This window comes from Argentina silus (assembly GCF_951799395.1).
Source record: "Argentina silus genome assembly, chromosome: 18".
In the NCBI taxonomy this organism is placed as follows: domain Eukaryota; kingdom Metazoa; phylum Chordata; class Actinopteri; order Argentiniformes; family Argentinidae; genus Argentina; species Argentina silus.
Window position 1 is genome coordinate 9729611 of NC_139672.1, and position 19172 is coordinate 9748782.

Here is a 19172-nt window from a genome sequence, read left to right on the forward strand (position 1 = left end):
ATATATAAATAGTCTAATCTAATATATAAATAGTTCTTACTCAGTTAGGTATTCTGGCTTAATGGTTGGCTCACTTACATGGTCAAATAGCCACTGTATAGACTACCACATTAGACTTCTCCTCAGCCAATTTATGGCCATGCAGGGATAATTAGAGGAGCACAACGGCCAGGTTTATGTCGATGTTTTTTTTTTTGTATCTCATCTCATCAGTGCTGGGGATGTGATGATGTGTTTCAGGTTCAGCAGACTGATTACTGACAGTGACTATAATCACTTTATGCCCACGCCAATCATTTCTGTTTCCATTCCCCTGCAACGGAGACAGGCGCAATGACCATTCACTGAGGCATTTCCACAACGTTAATTTAATGTTAAGGGATCATCATCATCCCACACATCTTTAATGGTCCTGTATTTTGTTCTTGCTCCTATGTTTATGCTTCTCCACCCATCCTCAATAACCCTCAGACAACAGAATCACACTCATGTCATCCTCCACTACACCCTTACAAGACAGTCAATATCCTATCCCCTAACACCACTATTGTCAAAGTGGGTACGCGTACCCCCCAGGGGTACGTGGATCGATCTAGGGGGTACGCGAAATTAATCTGTGATTTACCTTCCCAAACAGTCCTGTTGAATAGCCGACTGCAGTCTCAGTACCAAAAAGAAATGCATGCATTTACATGAGGGGGTGAAAAGTTTGGGAACCACTGCCTTAACAGAACCCAAACTAAGGTGTTTACAGAAAGAACTCTCTTACAAAAGGTCTCATTGATATGGTAAAGAGGATGGCTGTGTATCTCTCTTTCCTACTGAGTGTATTTCTGCAGACAAGGCCTCCTCAAGTTTGCCTTTGTGAGTTGTGGCTCAGGAAGTTGATTTCCCTCAGTAGCATCAGCTCCATTCTTCCCCAGGTTCTTTTCTTTCAGTCTGAAATGGAAATCATTGTTCTTTCAGTTGGTGAAACCAGACTGTGCTTCTTGAATGTGTAATATTGTCACAAAGCCTCCATTGCATGATTCTGAGATTGACTCTCACAGAAGATACTAAGGACAAATAATGTGATCAGTTGTTAAAACTCTCAATTGATGTGACATGTTTGAATGGGACTAAAGAAAGATTCAACACTGTATTTAAGTATAAAGTGAAGGAAGAAGATCAACCAACAGACAGACAGACAGACAGACATACAGACAGAGACATACAAACAGACAGACAGACATATCTTCCTCTAATCCGCCCACTCTTCTGCCCGTGCTCTTGTTTACAACCCGTCACGCGTTGCATAAAGTTAGCCGAAGAACAGGTTTTCAATGCCATCATTTCGCAGGTATTGTGCATTCAATGATATGTTTGGAACAACATCCGGTTGAAATCCTCCGCCTCCATTTGAGGCGCCTACCTCAGCTCCTCTCTGTGGCGCTGGTCAAATTCACCGGACGTAACCGCCTCCCATCCCCACATTACATTAGGGTTGTGCTGTCAGCCTCTCCATTTAAATGGAGAGCCTGGCATATAGTGCGAATACCGCCCTTGCCACTCAATAGTGTAGTATGACTCGTCTCATCAGCCTATTCTCACACAGAGGAAGAGGATGTGAGCCACAGAGCATGAATGATTCAGACAGGCTGGCTTCTCAGTCTGACTCAGCACCAGGGGGTCTCTCTTGCTCCTCTCAACCCGGGCTAATTGGTGCTCCTTGATGGTGATACTGTATGAGGAGCAGAGAGTGAAGCATTGACTAACTGCCGAAGGAGGAGGAGATACCAGCATGAAGTTTCATCCATTTTCATGACATTTCATAACAGTTTGATGAACGTTCAAAACGTTGTACCCTTAAGTGAGCGTGTTGATGAGCTAAGCATAGATCTATTTCCTTATCTCACTCAATCTCACTCGTCTCTCTCTCTCTCTCTCTCTCTCTCTCTCTCTCTCTCTCTATTGCTCTCCCTCTCAAACACACACACACACATACACACACACACACACACGCGCGCGTGCACACAGTACACAGTGACTTCTTAAATCTTTAAATTACCTTGTCACAATGTTTTCACAAAGTGATTTATTGGAAGGAAAGCAAGTGTGTATCTTTCAAGCATAGGATATTATAGGAAGGCATTCATATTGCATGTCTGATTACAGGGAAACAAGAAGGGAAAAAAATGGGCTACAGCATGAACAGGCAATGTGTCACTGTTTCTTCTCTCTCCCCGATAACTTCATTTGTTACCCAACTCGCCGGTGTTAATCCCGTTCACCCTCTTCTCCCTCTGTTGCCATGGATATGCTATTCCTATGGCAACTGCGGGCCTTTGTGGACAGCCTCGGGCCTCGACCGCAGAGGACTCTCCGAACCTTTCATTACACATTCCCCTCAAGCTTGCACACCACACCAATAGCTAGCTGTAGCAGCTTGTCTATCTATCTATCTATCTATCTATCTCTCTCTCTCTCTCTCTCTCTCTGACTCTGTCTGTCTGTCGCTCTCTCTTTCCCCTCCCTTTCTCTATCAACCTCCCCCCCTCTCTCTCTCTCTCTCTCTCTCTCATTCACACACACACACTCACACACACACACACAGACACACACACACACACACAGAAACACACACACACACACACACACACACACACACACATACACACACACACACACACACACACACACACACACACACTCTCACCCATCAAACATCCCTATCACAAGGCATGCTACCTTCATCTCAGTCTGAACACATGCAGTTCATGTGTCAGGGCCTGTACGGAGAGCTGTACTGTGTGTGACTGTGAATTTATTGTTGCCACAGCTGCCCTTTACTAAATAAGCTCCCATTGGAGATGAAGAGGCCACTATGACCACTTTCACTCACTCTCCCTCCAGCGTTACAGGGATGAGCGAGTGTGATGACCACTCTCAATGTAGTCCTAATTACCTGACTACGGCCTCTTTAGTATTCCCCTGAGGGGTGGAGGCAAGCAGGAGGCTGCGATCAGATTTGTAGACTGTATCCCTGTCCTTGAGAGTGAATGAAGCAGGCTTTTTAATCTTCAGTGGCAAAGGGAAACCAGAGCTCCGTGTTTAAAGATGCATGAGGAGTCTCGAGCAGCCGAGAGCGTCAGAGACGCTGGCTGGATGACTGGCTGGATGACTGGCTGGATGACTGGCTGGCTGGCTGGCTGACTGGCAGTGAAAATGTCTCTGTGACAGTGAGAGTGAGAGTGAGAGTGGTCGAGGGGCACTGTTGCTTCCATAGCTGGTGGTGCTGGCACAGGTATTGCTGGTGGGTCTAAAGGCACAAGTCAAGGACAGTGTGTGTGTGTTGGCAGTGCCAGTCTGTGTGCCCTACCTGTGCGCGTCTAGGACCTGGGCATCGCACGGCGGGTGGGGGGGGGTCCTCTCCACCTGCCGGATGAACGCAGTCAGCATCAATCAGTACCACGGCCTGCGGGTGGGCTCGTCCCTGCTCAGCATCGTGGCGGGGTGCATCATCATCGGGGTGTCCCGGGAGTGTGATGCCGATGCGGTGGGGGGCATCTTTCTGGGCGCGGGGGGGCTGGGTGAGTACCTCCTGTACAGGACTCAACCTATGTTTTGGTTCAAATGGTTAGTGGTTCTGTATGAGTTGTGTTGTTTTATATGCCTATGACACTTGCAGACAGGCACACATTGAACATTTTTTATTATTGGTATTCATGGTATCAGATGCTGTATGGAAACTTTGTAGATAACTACAGGTAGCTTTTAAAGTCCTGAAATTGAAACTAGTGCATCTTGGTGCTGCCACCTCAAGTTGCTTTTTTTTTTTTTTCAACAGAGAACAGATTAAACCCTCATACATGTTTAATGTCTCTTGCCTAATCACTGTGTTCTATCTTGACAACATGTATACACCCGCCTCTCCAACTTTCGGAACATTGAGAACCTCTTCTCATAATTAAATTGTTGTTTCAGTTGATAATTCTGACAGCTATGACACAGAGATTTTATACTGAGAAGTTGACACTGTATATACAGTGCCTTCAGGAAGTATTCAGACCCCTTCACTTTTCCACATTTTGTTGTGTTGTGTGTGATTCAATTTAAAATGGATTCAATTAAAAAGAATTTGTCATCAATCCACACACAATACCCCAGAATGACAAAGCGAAAACACGTTTTTTGAAGACCCTATAAAAACAAAGATATTCATTCCAATATGACATGAACTATTATCCTTGCATTAAGATGGACTCAATTCAACTTATTGAGTGATTTGTTGATGACATTTTTGCATTTTAGCTCATTTTAAGAGTGTCACAGCAAAGGGTCTGAATACTTATGTACATGAGGTATTTCTGTATTTCAATTTGAATACATTTCCAGAAATGTCTAAAAACCTGTTTTTGCTTTGTCATTCTGGGGTGTTGTCTGTGGATTGATGGCAAATTCTTTTAATTTAATCAATTTTAAATTGAGTCTATAGCACAACAAAATGTGGAAAAAGTGAAGGGGTCTGAATACTTTCCGAAGGCACTGTAGGAGGGGAGGAAATCGGAAAATAGGCTCATTGGAATGCATGGAAGGAATGGAATGAGGAATCATATCAAACGTGTTTGATACCTTTCCTCATTCCATTCTATGCATTACAATGAGCCTGTCCTCCGATTTCTACCTCCACCAGCCTCCCCTGGTAGATATTTTAAAAGAGATTGACCTCCATGTTAAGTTTAAAAGGAGCCAGCCTTTCTCAGATGTGCTGTATAAGGCCAGCAATGTCAAACATATGCCAAGTATTTGTGTGTGAATGATCAGTGGCCCATAGCATTTTCCATTCACTTTCATTCTCAAACATACCCCAGAATCATTTGATATGTTGATGTAATCGAAGACAGAGGTTGATAGCATGGGAAGCAGGGTGTTCCACTTCACCCCAGGGATTTTATGAAGCACAGCGTCAAAGAGTAAAAGCATGAGGCTGGCTTTTGATCTATATTGCAGACCATATCAAATTATTTTATATGGGGGTACCACTTTGCCTATGCATTTGGTTGGACTTTACCCTAAGCGTTTGATGAAATGGGAGTACAGCTTTTCTCGGGACTCTGATGTTCTTCTCACAGTAGTCTTACAGTATCTGTTTATTTACAGCAGTAATTGCTTCAACCACTTCATCATCACATTCCATATTCACTTAGAAATAACCCACAGCACACATGTAAAAAAAAGTGCCATGGTGGCACTTTTCTCAATGCCGTACTGTGCTGTACTGTGGACCCACTGATGTGGTTGGTTTCTGAACTGAGTGTTCTTGCTAAGATCTTTTCACTCCTGTTGCAGCTTGGTGGCAAGATGTTCAGGCACACAGACATGAGTCATAGCCACCACCCCCCCCCCCCCCCCCCCACACACACACACACACCGCACACACCCCCCACCCCACCCCCACCCTCCCCCTCCCCAGACCTGCCAGTGTTTAATGCCAACGCTGGCTCATAAGGGGGAATCAATAACTATGACCAGCCTGAGGGTAGTGCTGTTTTGATGGATTCTCAAGTCCTGGTCGGGGATTGCCAACACAGAGAACATTGATCCAGTTATCACAAATCCCGTTCTCCAAAAAAGATCTGCATGTATGCTTTGAATACATTATTATAGCAATTTGTATAAAAGTAGTACTTTTTAATTCCTTTAAAATATGGAGAAACATAAGAAACAGAAAATATTTGTCTGCAACATTGCAGAGTGTGTGGATCTCCATGAAACAGAAAACTCCACCAATTCTATCCTATCCTATGATTCCTGGCATCATATGGAATCTTGCGTATTTTAGCAGAGGGCATAAACATCCATTTGAATCCAAATGTTTCACAAAAACGCTTTTAAATGAAGTCAGCAGCTTGCCAGAAAACTAAATATGCGTGAGCAGAGAGAGATACTCATTTTACTCTGTTTGTGGAGCCACTCGACGAAAATGTAATTTCATTTTAATGAGATCTGCCTCGTGTCTCCCCAGTGTATGTGAGTTTATGCGGGCATCCACATCATTGTTTCATTCACTTCTGTTTATCTCCCATTTGTTATTTGAGCACCTATTCTATTATGATACTCAATATGGAGCATGCTCAAAAAAACAAGCCATCTGTTCTTCATTGAAGTTTACAGTGAAGAGGGAGGAGGACATTTAAACTTTGCCAATGAAACAAATCTGAACCACTCAATGAGGCTAGCCAATAAATGAACACATTTAAATAATAATAAATAAAGAGCACTAGCCTCCTCTTGAAAGTTAGCTGTTTTACATACAAGCTATACAGCTAAACTACTGTCAGCTGACATTATTCAACCGATTCAATCATTGTTTTTGTGTTCCAGGCATGCTCATCTCTGTCTACCCCTTCATTAAAGCCTGGCTCAACATTACCCACTTTATCCCCACCTTTGGTAAGTGATCACTCTTTCATTTTGGATTTGCATGTAAGGATATCCATTCAGGGATTTATATTTTAGAATCTTACTTGGACCATTGGTACACCCACTGATATGATGGGTTTGTTTTGCTGAAGATACTGTATATTGAGAACAGCAAATTTTGGATCTGGAGCTCTGCCAGGAGGCATCATGATAAAGTCATGTATCCTTTCTTTCACAGGGAACTTCAGAGTGCATCCTACAGGTCTGCCAGCCAACCCTGCCCCCGAGCAACCGGCAGAGACACTGCAACGAGAAGGTAAATGTTGCACGGCCATGTTTGTAGTTTTTTTGGGCTCAACTCATACATATGCCTACTCTCTCCTGACCAAAAACTGTTCAATCATCTCATTCAAATTAAAAAAAAAAAAAATTAAAAAAATACATCTTCACAATGGGCAATTTTTATGTCAGGAATTTCTAACATTGACCCCTTGACAGAAATCTAGTTCTAATGCTTTAGAGATGTAGAGTGTCCTTTTTTCCTCTCTTTCTTGTAGTAACCTCTGATCTAAAGTGATGGGATGAGTCAAAGCAAGCTTCCCGCTGCACTGCTTTCACCAAACAAGTCATTTCAGATCAGTGATTTCTTCGAGGAAGGGAGGAAGGAAGAACACATTTCCAGGGTATTCAAACCGAGCACCTGACTCTGAACTCTTCAAAGGCAGAATATAGAGCCTATCAACTCTAAAGGGCCAGGGCTGGTTATGATGTTTATGAATGCCCATAGAGCCGGTGATGAGAGAGCATATCCATTAAATTAGAGCCACGTACGCACGCACGCACGCACGCACGCACGCACGCACGCACGCACGCACGCACGCACGCACGCACGCACACACACACAATTGCTTTGAACGGCAGCAATCAAGCTGGAGAGAGCCACAGTATATCTCAGGGATGTTGCACCATACAGCAGTCACTTACCCACAGCAGTTCATCTGTTATAATATACAACAGTGTGTACAGATGAAAAGGCTATAGCCATCGAAGCAAGCCACTACATCAGGAGAGGCTGGTGGAGGCAGAAATCAGAGGACGGGCTCATTCTAATGCATGGAATGGAATGAGGAATGGTATCAAACACACATGTATTACATGCACTACAATGAGTCTGTCCTCCGATTTCTACCTTCAGCAGCTTCCCCTGCACTGCATAGATGATCCTATGATTCTGTCTGGGGTCTTCTTAGGCTAAGATTATTGTCCCTGCTTCACTTTTGACATTTCATAATAATATTATGTATAATACACTTTGTCTTTTTCCCGGTAGCAACTCAGAGCCAGATGAACCTGGAGCGCTCCAAGAGTCGGATGGAGAGTCGGATGGGGACGTTTGTGGAGGCCGGAGCTGTGGCCGAGGCCTCGCCTGACGAGGGGTGAGACAGACAGACAGACAGACAGACAGACAGACAGACAGACACACACATGCACATGCACACAAGAACATTCAGCACACACAAGCTTTGCCAAATCGGAATTACGCATCTTTCTGTGTCACTGCGTTTCTTGGGAAAAGCCCACAGATGTGAATCTAATCAGGTTCTTATTTCATACACGGCAGGGTGACGATGCCCCTTAACAGCCAGCTCTGACTCTGTGGCATTCCAGAGTAATGGAATGTTTGGGATTGCAGCCTGCTAGGCTGTCTGTGCTCCTTCTCGTCTCTCACTCAATTCACTCAGAGCTGCGTGACAGCGTCTGCCGGGACCATATGAATGCTAATAGCATCATCTGGGGTAATGTGTTTGGGAGATTGCTCCGTGAGATGAGTCCGTAGGCAGGCTCAGTAGCTGCCGCGTTGCTGTGTGGTTGTCATGTGTGTGACCTTCTCGTAATAGCATTTTCGCTATCATGAAAGGAGGAGATTAGAGGACGTAAACAGCTTTTAATGTCGATAGTAAAGCAACGGCGAGATATGGTCCTGTCAATGGAGATAGGAAACCCAATTAAGTACAGAACAATATTTGTGTTGATACCTAGAAGACATTTCCCATTGAGGTGTGTGTTCATTTATATTCCTGTAAAAAGAGTTAAGTACAAAAACCAAAGGCTTTTTTTTCTTCTTTTTTTTGAGCCAATTAGAATAGAAGAAGTCCACTTTCCCAAAAGTGTGAGACATCTCTTCCTTTTCATAACCAAAGGAGCACGTTGCACTGGATGCTGTTTCCATGGAAACCGAGACCCCTGATTTCATTAATGTCTGACTCTGTCATTCATCAACCTTGCAGGACATGCATGTCTGATCTAGTTTGGTGATGAAACACACACACACACACGCACACACTCACACACACACACACACACACACACACACACACACACACACACACACACACACACACAACACACACCTGTGGATAATGCAACTATTCCTATTAATCGTGACCTCTCCTCACATGCTCCTCTATTGCAGGACATCCTCAGACATGCCTGACATCTTGTCCAGACGGAAGTTAAAGCAGCCCCCTACCGATGCAGACCTCCCGTGATGTCCACAGACACTAACAGCCGACGGTTATAGACGCAAGGTTTTATTACTTCACACTGAGAAGTGTGGTAACCTATGGGATAGTATAATCAATAGTCAACAAAACAAACAAACAAAAAGGAAACATTGTAGAATGATATACATAGGATCGTTGAACATGTTGATATGACACTATTGTGGACAATATAGCCTTCAACTGTTGACCTTTTCAAACATTAAACTTGAAATCACCATTGTAAGTTCATCATCACTCCATCGAGCGAAAGAAAAGAATGAAGGGAATGAAAGCAGATATTTTTCCAGTGTCTTATACTTGACTGACTGGCATCAACGTTCAACTTGAATTTTTCAACTGCTTTTTAAAAAAAAATTAAATCAACTTTTTTCTCTAACTATTTCAAGAATGAAAAACAATGTAGGCAAACACAGACAACAACAGTGCCATCCTTGTCCTAAATATAGACAAACGATTTAAGTAGGAATTCGTTCGTCTCCTCAGAATGTATGAAAGGAAGTGAAGGATGGATTAAGAGAGTTATGGGGGCAGCTGGAAAAAAAAAGCAAAAGAGGAGAGATGAGGGAGAAAGAGAGAGAGAAAGCTGTAATGACATCAACAACGTCATCCTGATCTGCCTCATGACTACCGAGAGAAATAAATTAAACCCACTTTTCCTCAGGTCTCTCTTTTATCCCATATTCATTCTGTAGATTTTCAAAATTTTTCAAATGTAACATCTCATACAAGTAAACAACTATAGTAATCATTGTTCAAGAGAGAGCGGGGTAATACGGGTCATTGAAGTGATTCACCCCACATTTGAAAGTAAATTCTAGCCCTGCAAAGTAGGTCAACTCATCACACACAGCAATGAAACAATCAGGAGATGATTATCTTCACTAGGACATGATGAGCGAGTCCCTATATAGACCCCTCAGTCGTTGTATGAGACACCATAATAACCTCTCCACACTAACATTTATGACTAAACACTACCTAACATGCACACACACAGACACAGACACAGACACACACACGCACACATACACACACGCACACACACACACACACACACACACACACACACACACACACACACACACACCCCACCCTTCCCTTCCACCCTTCCCTTCCACCCATCCCCCCCACCCCCTACGCACACACACACACACACACCACAACGCACCCCGCGGTGAAACGCGGTGCGTTGATATTCAGGAGAGCGCAGGGCCGAGTGGCAGCTGCATGGGTAGCGGCGTGGGGGGAACGCGCTGCTCTGCAGATGTACAGCATGACGTGGTCTGATATTGTACACACACACAGTTTGTCCACGCTGCCTCTCTGCTGATCATTTTAGGGCTTTAGGCTCTCTACCATGATAACTTCACCATGGCAGGAGACCTAGTTAAACCTTAACCATGACAACAAAGTTTCAGCTGAGTAGTGAGTACGGTGGTAGGCTGCAACACTACGGCTCCTGACAAGGTTACAATTAATTCTTCACTGAATAAAAAATACAATGCCCTGCATAAGTAATGGGTCAGTGAAGCATTTTCTTTTCTTCTTTTCGCTCTACACTCCAAAAGTTTGGATCTTAAATCAAACAATTCATATGCTTTTATTTGATGGTATTTGTGTACAGATTGGTTTCACCATTTAGAAATGACAACACTTTTTATGTATAGTCCCCCCACATATTTCAGGGTACCAAAAAGTAATGGGACAGATTTATCAAATGTCCAAATTCAGCAATCATGTTTAGTATTTGGTAGACAATACTTTGCATGCAATAACTGCCTGAAGTCTGCAACCCATTGACCCCACCAGACACCGGGTATCTTCTCTGGTGATGCTCTGCCAGGCCTGTACCGCAGTCATCCTCATATGAATTGTTTGATGTAATATCCAAAAGTTTGGTGTGTCGAGCCGAAAGATGAAAAAATGCTTCTCTGTCCCATGACTTACGCAGGGCACTTTATACAATGGTTGTAAGAACAAGGATGAAAGGTAACTCGGAATTTAGAAAGATCATTTCACAATTTAATCACGTTGTATTTCCTATTGACCTCTGTAGTTATTTCTTGAAAAACACATTCTGAAGGTGTTACTACCACAAAATCATCACAAGCACAGATCAACATAAGATCGAGAATCCAATTGAGAACAGGCTTCTATTCCCTTCATTCATATTGAGAATGTCATCATGCTAATGGGATAACAACGCCATTTCAAAATGCATTTATATGGTGTTTGGGACTGGGGGCTACTGCTGTTTCCAGGTTACAGGATGACAAACCTTTCATCACTTTCTCTGGGGACCCATAGGCTTTCCAGGTGTCGCTGGGTTCGGTCATTGTCAGGTATAAATCAACTGGTTGTAAGGCCCTGTAATAACCACAAGGACCGCCTGGACAGTCATTCTGATCGCTGCACTTATTGGCGCACTCCATCCTCTCAGGTACGTAATGATAGGAGGAGACCCTCTGAAATGAAAAAAAAAAAGACTGATCTTTCACCTGAAACACTTTTAAATCCAGATGACACAAAAGATGTCTGAAAAACATTCCATAAGAATAAAACTTATCCTCGTGCCTAGCCAGTCAGAAGTCATCCTAAAGGTGCAATTGTTAACAGTACGCAACGTCAGTTGCAGTTTACGCACTTTAAATAATGAATGCGCTTTCTGCCCGGCTAGTTTCAGCACCGGGTAGCTGTCCACACGTAGATAGCCCCCCCCCTCCCCAACACCTCGTCATTTATCTTCCACCCCAAGCCCTCCCCCCTCCGGTTTACCATGCTTCATAACGGGGAGGCGCGGGGTGCATGGAACGCAAAGCATTCAGCATCTTACACGTACTGCTGCTCAGTCAAGAGCGGGGGGTATGCCAAAGCTCTGAGAAAACAACTGGGTTATAACGACTTTTAAAAGACTGTATATGAAGAAGACTACCTGTTACTTACCCTCGAGTGTGAATTCACTGAAGAACTGACAGAACGAAATGTATGATCATTTTACCCACAGAGGACCCCGCGCATTTGAGCAAAGACGATGAAGGCGATATTCGCAGATGATTTTTTATACAGATGCACTTAATGCATCATTGGCACAGTTATTGTTGCCAGACAATATGGTCCTGTTTTCATAGGCTTGTAGACTAATGCGTGTGTTTGAGTGTTCAGTGTTACACACGTCCATATGTCAGGGATGACATAAATGCCAGTGTGAGTGAGGTTTTTCCACAGATGTTTTACGTCGACTGGCCTAGGTTGTAATATTCCCTTTTGATTTAATGGAGACGCTGTCTCTGGTACTCAGAGGGAACGAACCTGTAAAACCCTGTCCCTGCCGAAGATTCCCCTTTTGGCATTTGCCCGGACTTCCAACCTGGACATCCTAAATCGAACGGGATTAGGGATGACAATCCGATTGGACATATAATTCAGAGATCTTCAATGCAGAGCGTCAGTACAAAGGGTAAGATTAAGTGCTGAAACCATCATTCGAACGTAACACAGTTCAGTGACTACATTTCTTCGAGATTTCAGCGCGCGTTTTATAACAATGCCCAATTAAGGCTTGAATACATACATTTATTTGTGTCCTCAGTCATTTGGTAACATAGCTGTATTACATACAGCTTCATTTTATTTTATTTTTTTACCACCATGCCGTATATTCTTTAGGACTGCGTATGTGATTGCTTTTGAGGGGGTGTCTGATGAATGAAAATGGCATTGGCTTTGGTTCCAGGTTCAGCAATTCAAGCCTACTCACTTGCTTGCCTTGCATGAATGAACAACGGTTGTAAACGCTGTAAATCAGGCCTACACACACACACACACACACACACACACACACACACACACACACACACACACACACACAGGCTGCTTCAACAAATAAATCATAAAATCCATAAATCGTTTGAATTGCTGATAGGCCTAAGTCGTTTCCTTTGAATTCACTGACAGGATTTGGTGACTGGTCATAGGCCTACGTTTTCTTTTATTTGACAGGCCCATTTCAATTCTCACTTTCACACCCATGCACACACAATTTCATGCCTGCCTACAGTCAAAGATACAATGTTATTTCCATCAACATACATAGGCTATAGCATATGCGCATATTCTATATATTCATGAAGACTATTCGCACATACTGTACTGCCTACATCAGAAACAATACATTTGCACTGGTCACTGGTCATCGGAATTGTAGTTGATTATTCAGAGGAGCAAAGTACACAGAAGAAGGTCATGTGGAGACACGAGCAGTGACGGGGGAGGGAGTGTTGTATATCCACATTACCCAGAGGGCCAGGGTCAAGTGGACAACCACATGTGCTTCATCACTGAGGGCTCTTTAGATGATGAGCCTATTCAATGAGCCTATGCACTAGCTGTTCAATTGTGTTTAAGTGCTCTGCCCAAGAGACAATACATTGCAATTTACAATGATCACTGATGTTGAAGTTCAGCGCAGTTGGAAAGTGTTACATCACCGTTACTAAACTATTTGTTCTGTCCACTTCTCTGCTGTCAATTCAAATCTTGTGTCACTCAGAACTAAAGCGGTTTGACAGTGTACTCTGTAATTCGAATCTTTCCTTGTGTAAGTCAGGACTTATCTGAACGTATCGAATAACAGTTTCATATGTTGCTCTCTCTCTCGGATACAGGTGTTCTCTCACTGTGATTCATCAACACCAAAGATGGCCTCCCTCGGCGGTCTGTTGCCATGGGGAACGCTCCCGGCTGAAGGCTAGAGAGGAAGGAAGCAGCCTTGAGAAGGAGAGGAGAGGAAGACATGGTCGTCACTGACAGGAGCTCCAGCACTCCCGTGCCCAAGAAGGAGCCAAACAAGAAGAAGAAGAGGACGTCCCGCCCCCATGGCCTGCCCTCCCCGGCGCTGTGCTGCGCGTGCGGCCTGTGTATCATGCTGGCGGGCATCAACATCACCCTGGTGGGTGCATTCGCCTTCAGCACCCTGGTGCCCAGTGCCAACCCGCCCATCATTATAGGCCCCATCCTGCTGTTGGTGGCATTTTCCTTTTTCGGGGCGTGTTGTGTGTGTAGCCGTCTGCCACCCGCCCAGGGCTCGCGGCGGGCCAAGGTGGGCGGGAGGAGCATGGGCATGATGGGGCGTGGCGGGGTGGGCGGAGGAGCCACGTTCGAGATCGAGACGAGCGAGCACACTCTACAGGACACCACGGCGGTGCAGCTCAGCCCCACGCCCTCGCCGGGTTCGTCCCGGGCGTCTAGCCCCGAGCTGGACCCACCTGATCCCGCCCCTCCGGGGATCTGCAAGCTCTTCACCATGGAGACCAATGGCCCCGCTTCTGCCACGGCCTGCTACTCCGCCTCTTCCACCGGGGGAGGGGCCGTGAGGCTCAACCTACCACGTGACGATGTCACTACCTAGCACAAGCTAACCCACTGGAGCTGGAGCCCTCTGGCTAAGGCGCGATTGCTAATGCTAACAATGTAAATATATGCTCCTGAATGGAGGGTAATCAGAAAGTGTGTGCGTCAAGCCATTTTGTGAAGTGCCATTTTTCATGTAATGACAAAGCTGTCAGCCGAGCTGTTATTTGCTTTTGTTTTTGTGCAGCCAACCAGTAATTAGCATGCAACAACGTTGAAGGAACGTCCAAGTAATGTTGTACTGTTTTTTTTTGTATTATTCATGTTCCTACCTCCTCAGAGCTTTTCCCTTCAGCTCTCTCTCTCAAACATGGGGCATTATAAAACTGTTTCAAGATGGAGGACAAAAAGCAGAATTTCTTAGAATCCTAGAACTTTCCTTGCACCAATCCCGAGGGGCAAAACACAAAGCATGTATGTCACATCTTTTTTGAAAGGCTGCTAGACCTTTGTGGTTAGACATTTCACTAGATCACCCTGAAGGGTCAGGTCGAAGAGAACATGTATTTTTGTTTTGTTCTGCCATCGCTAAAAGGTTTGACACAAAATGGCAGAAAGTTTCCTCCTGCCAGCAGTAAAATGGGTACATGACATTTGGCATTATATGCTGCACTGACCTTGAATTTTGGAGCAAAAAACTAACATGTAATGGTCAAGGGGGTATTTTGCAATATAATCTCATCGGAAAGGATCAGTAACTACAAAACTAAGGTCACTTTGTTGATATTTAGATTTCCTCTCCTATTTTTATGGACAAATCTTCATGGACTTAATGAAACTCTGTTCATTGACAAGACAATGCATCTTGTGGTGGATGATACTGTATAAGGGGTATGTTTGGGTAACTTGGCAGCATCAGTGGGTCGTTGGTTCTTTATCACTGTGGAATTCTGCTTTAGTGAAATCACACCAACATCAACACTGTGACTATTAGGGTTTTTTTCCACTCCTGTTCAAAGCGTTCACTGCCATTTTTTCCAGAATACATACACAACCAAGTGTCCATGTGGGGTATCTTGTTGAAGTATAATGCTGCCATATCAATGTATGTTTGAAAATGACTGATACTATTGCCAAATGTACCCTTAATTTGCCAAAACATAGATTTTAAAAGCTTGCTGTAAAGGCTTGCTGTGGCAATTTCAACCTCATTTCATTTGGTGTAGACCTTTAACATGGACACTTCATCTTGTTGTAAACTGACTTCATCTGGATTCAAAAGGTAGAAATGTTTTGACTTTGTATACAGAACTAACTAAACAACTGATGATGCTGTACAACCTCAACTAGAGATGATATGTTCCAGCCAAGTGTTTTGATATACAATAAAGGCCTACTTGTGTTTCTGCTGTGAGAAGCGAACTTCAACCCCTTATGTATTTTTCCCATCACTGTGACCGTACCTGCCGATACAAAGGAATTTTATAGCATATAATATCGATATATATATATAAAATATGAATATGCATTACGATATGGCCAAGAAGACACATTCTATCCCAGAGTCCATTTGAAACGAATGCTGCCTTAGACCGAGATCTCAGGATCAAACCAACGAGGGCTATTTTGTGTAGCGGCACTGTCTGCAGAAAACCATTAGAGTAGGATGTTTGAAAGCCTTCGTGGTTTAACGTTCCATATTTTTCATTTATTGCATGATTTCCCCTCCGTATCCTCAATGAAGAATGACGTTTATGGAAGGGGAGATTTATTGGTCAAATGCAATTTATTACTTTTAACAACTTTCCCCAGAGCAAGAGAAAATGTTATAGACTTTCTGAAGTGTGAGAGATGACGTGCCCTTGACATAGGAGATTTTTGAGCTTGTTTTACAGGCCCAAGGAATGGCCTTGTTTTAAATGTATGTTGTCAAGATGTATGTAAACTTATCAATGTTGGCCATGTATTTCAATAATGTACTTATTAAGTTTGAACAGCATCTTATCCAATTATTTATTATTTTGGTGAAAATTCTATCTACTTACTTTGAAAATGATTCATGTGATACATGTGAATATACTAAAAGATCAATAAAAGGAAATGCTCATACAGTACACAACCGGAAAGATCCCCCTTTTATCTACACATGACATTACTTCATGTTATTAGTGTGTTGTCCTTACTCTCAAAGATAGTACATTACATCTTAGTTACATCCAGTGGGAACTAGAATTACTGTGTGGACACACCTGTTTAGTAAAACCCATTCGGACAGGTCATACTGTACATCAGGGGAGGCTGGTGGAGGTAGAAATCGCGTTTGATACCGTTCCTCATCCCATTCCATGCATTACAATGAGCCCAACCTCCGATTTCTGCCTCCACCAGCCTCCCCTGAACATGACATGACATCCAGACAAAGGGTCCAGTTTGATTTTGAAATACTGTAGATACCTAGGCTAGTCCTATCAACTACAGAGAGACTGAAGAGAAAGAGACAGCCATATTGCATTATTTATTGCAATACATTTATGAAGGCATAACAAATAAATGTCCTCAGACGGTACAGAGAGAGTTATTAAGCACAGTTGGTGACGGCCGTTTGCTGTTCATGCTTCAGCGGTTCCTCCGGCGTCGCCGCCCATGTCCGCTGCTGCGGCGTGAAGCCTTCCTGACGTTGATCCCGTTGGGGCTGCGCTGGGGTGTCCTGGAGGTAGGGGCATCTCCGTGCCCATGTCCCCCCAGGCCTATACCCCTGACCTGGGCTGAGCCCACAGGACCAGTGTCCTTCTGCATCTTGACCAGAGGATCGATCTTTCCACCGACTATGTGTCCATCCCCTGTCTCAGGTTCCTGGTTGTTTATCTGATTCAGGTAGAGCACTGAGACGGGCCCTCGGTAGCTGCCAGCGTATCTTTGACCTCTGCGCCGGTGCACCTTAGCTGCAGTTGGGAGGCGATCACTGGGGAGAGGCAACCATATGCCCTGCTTTCTCTTTCGCCCCTTGCTGGTGAGCTTTTGAAACAGCCTCCAGAGGATCCTCAGGGGGTTAAGCAGACAGAAGAGGAGGGATGTCACCCTCATGAGTGGTCTGACCAGTAAAGGGATCACACCAAAGACCAGGATCACCGCTATCACGAAGATAGCGTAGGATACCAAGAGGCTGAGCATGTGTTTGCAGGGAGCCGTCCCTGGCGTGCCAGGTGGGCAAACAGCACCGACCCTCAAAGAGGGGAAAAACGACTGAGCATCTAATATATGACAGAATACATTCATGACTAGAGAGCAACAAGAAAGTATTACCAGCCAGTAAAACTATCAGGGATCTTCTGAATGTTAAGAGAAAGCCAACACTCCATTAGAACCATAAACATGATGATGTGTCCATAGTGATATTGTGACATCATAATCAATTTTGGCCAAGAGTCTGTCAGAGTGATTACATTTGAACAATCTCAAATCACATAAAACTGAGTGCATTAAAACAATTAATTAACAGAAAAAATTGTATAATTTAAATACATGTGTATATTAAATACATGTGTGTATTAAATACATGTGTGTATTAAATACATGTGTATCTAAACCAGGGGTCTCAAACTCGCGGCCCGCGGGACGATATTTTGTGGGCCCCTACTTGACATCAAAGTTTAGTGTTAGTGCGGCCCGCGCGTTTTTCTCACACGCACCTTTTTGGCGAGTCGTTGCCCTGGGCGTTTTATATATATATATATTTTTTTTTATCACTTATGGGCTACCATAGCTCAGGCTCTGACAGCTTCCGATGGTGTTTGTTGACAAGTTACGCGAATTAGCAACGTTAGTCACTTGGTTGAAACGTGATTCCGAAAAACACTTTATTTATGAATGTGAAAGGTATAAACACCTGAGAGAGAACACGATTGATAAATGTAATAATGATAAGAAAAACGAAGTGCTCAAAAAAGCTATGAACAATGATAAAGTTTTCAAATCCCTCTCAGAATATATAGAAAGAGCATACTAAATAAGATCCCAAATACTCAGGTATTGGGATAAAAACATGTAAATATATCACAATGGAAAGCCCGCCTTAAGGGTGCCTTTTTGGGAACACATATCTGTGTGAAAAGCTCTTCTCCACCATGAACTTTAATAAGTCAAAGTACAGGTCCAAACGTACTGATGAGCATCTTCAAGCCACACTGAGGGTCTCAATTGCTTCCTCCCTCAAGCCAAATGTGGCTCAGCTATGTAAGAGGAAGCGCTGCCAGGTCTTTGGCAGCAAGGAGTAGGTAAGAGAAGCCTATGTTCTGAACTGTTATTAATAAAGATTGAGAAGATTGGATCAGTTGTACTTTTTTTTTTTTTTTAAATACTTGAAACCCTTTTTTTGTGGAATACTTGATGCGGCCCAGCCTCATCCAGACTCTACCTCCAGCGGCCCCCAGGTAAGTTGAGTTTGAGACCACTGATCTAAACCATAGCTCTGTCTTTGAACACTCGTTTAACCTCCTATTTCTATTTCTGACTCCATATACACTCATTGCCACCCGAGGGCAGCAGTGTCATTGTACCTATCGTTTATTGGTAAAGTTATGTAACAATGCAACTTGAAATTGAGCCACTAGGTGTCAGCAGAGCATAACAAGTGTGTGTGTCATGTAAGTCGGCTATGTGCTGTATACGTTAAAGTGGGTGTGTCAGTGTTAGAATACATGTCACATGTAGAATACATGTTTACTTCTCATCAGTATTGACAACGATTTTGTTCTAATTTCTAAGTGATGCTTTTTAATATCTGCCGAACAGACTGTATGTATGTATACTGTATCTAAGTGCACAACAGCTGTGTTGAACTAGCAATCTGCTGTAACA

General features: G+C 43.6%; 2 protein-coding genes across 2 annotated transcripts; both read left to right on the forward strand.

The window, feature by feature from the left end:
• Nucleotides 1-3421: 3421 nt before the first annotated feature.
• kncn (kinocilin) lies at nt 3422-8951 on the forward strand (the record flags this gene model as incomplete). The annotated part of the gene is made up of 5 exons (XM_083690335.1): nt 3422-3569; nt 6364-6432; nt 6641-6718; nt 7733-7838; nt 8876-8951. The coding sequence occupies 5 exons, from the start codon at nt 3422-3424 to the stop codon at nt 8949-8951; spliced, it is 477 nt and encodes a 158-aa protein (XP_083546461.1).
• A 4807-nt stretch (nt 8952-13758) lies between these two features.
• On the forward strand, nt 13759-14373 carry tmem275a (transmembrane protein 275a; the record flags this gene model as incomplete). Its single annotated transcript, XM_083689600.1, has 1 exon — nt 13759-14373. One exon carries the CDS (start codon nt 13759-13761, stop codon nt 14371-14373), a length of 615 nt encoding a protein of 204 aa, XP_083545726.1.
• Between the last annotated feature and the right edge of the window lie 4799 nt (nt 14374-19172).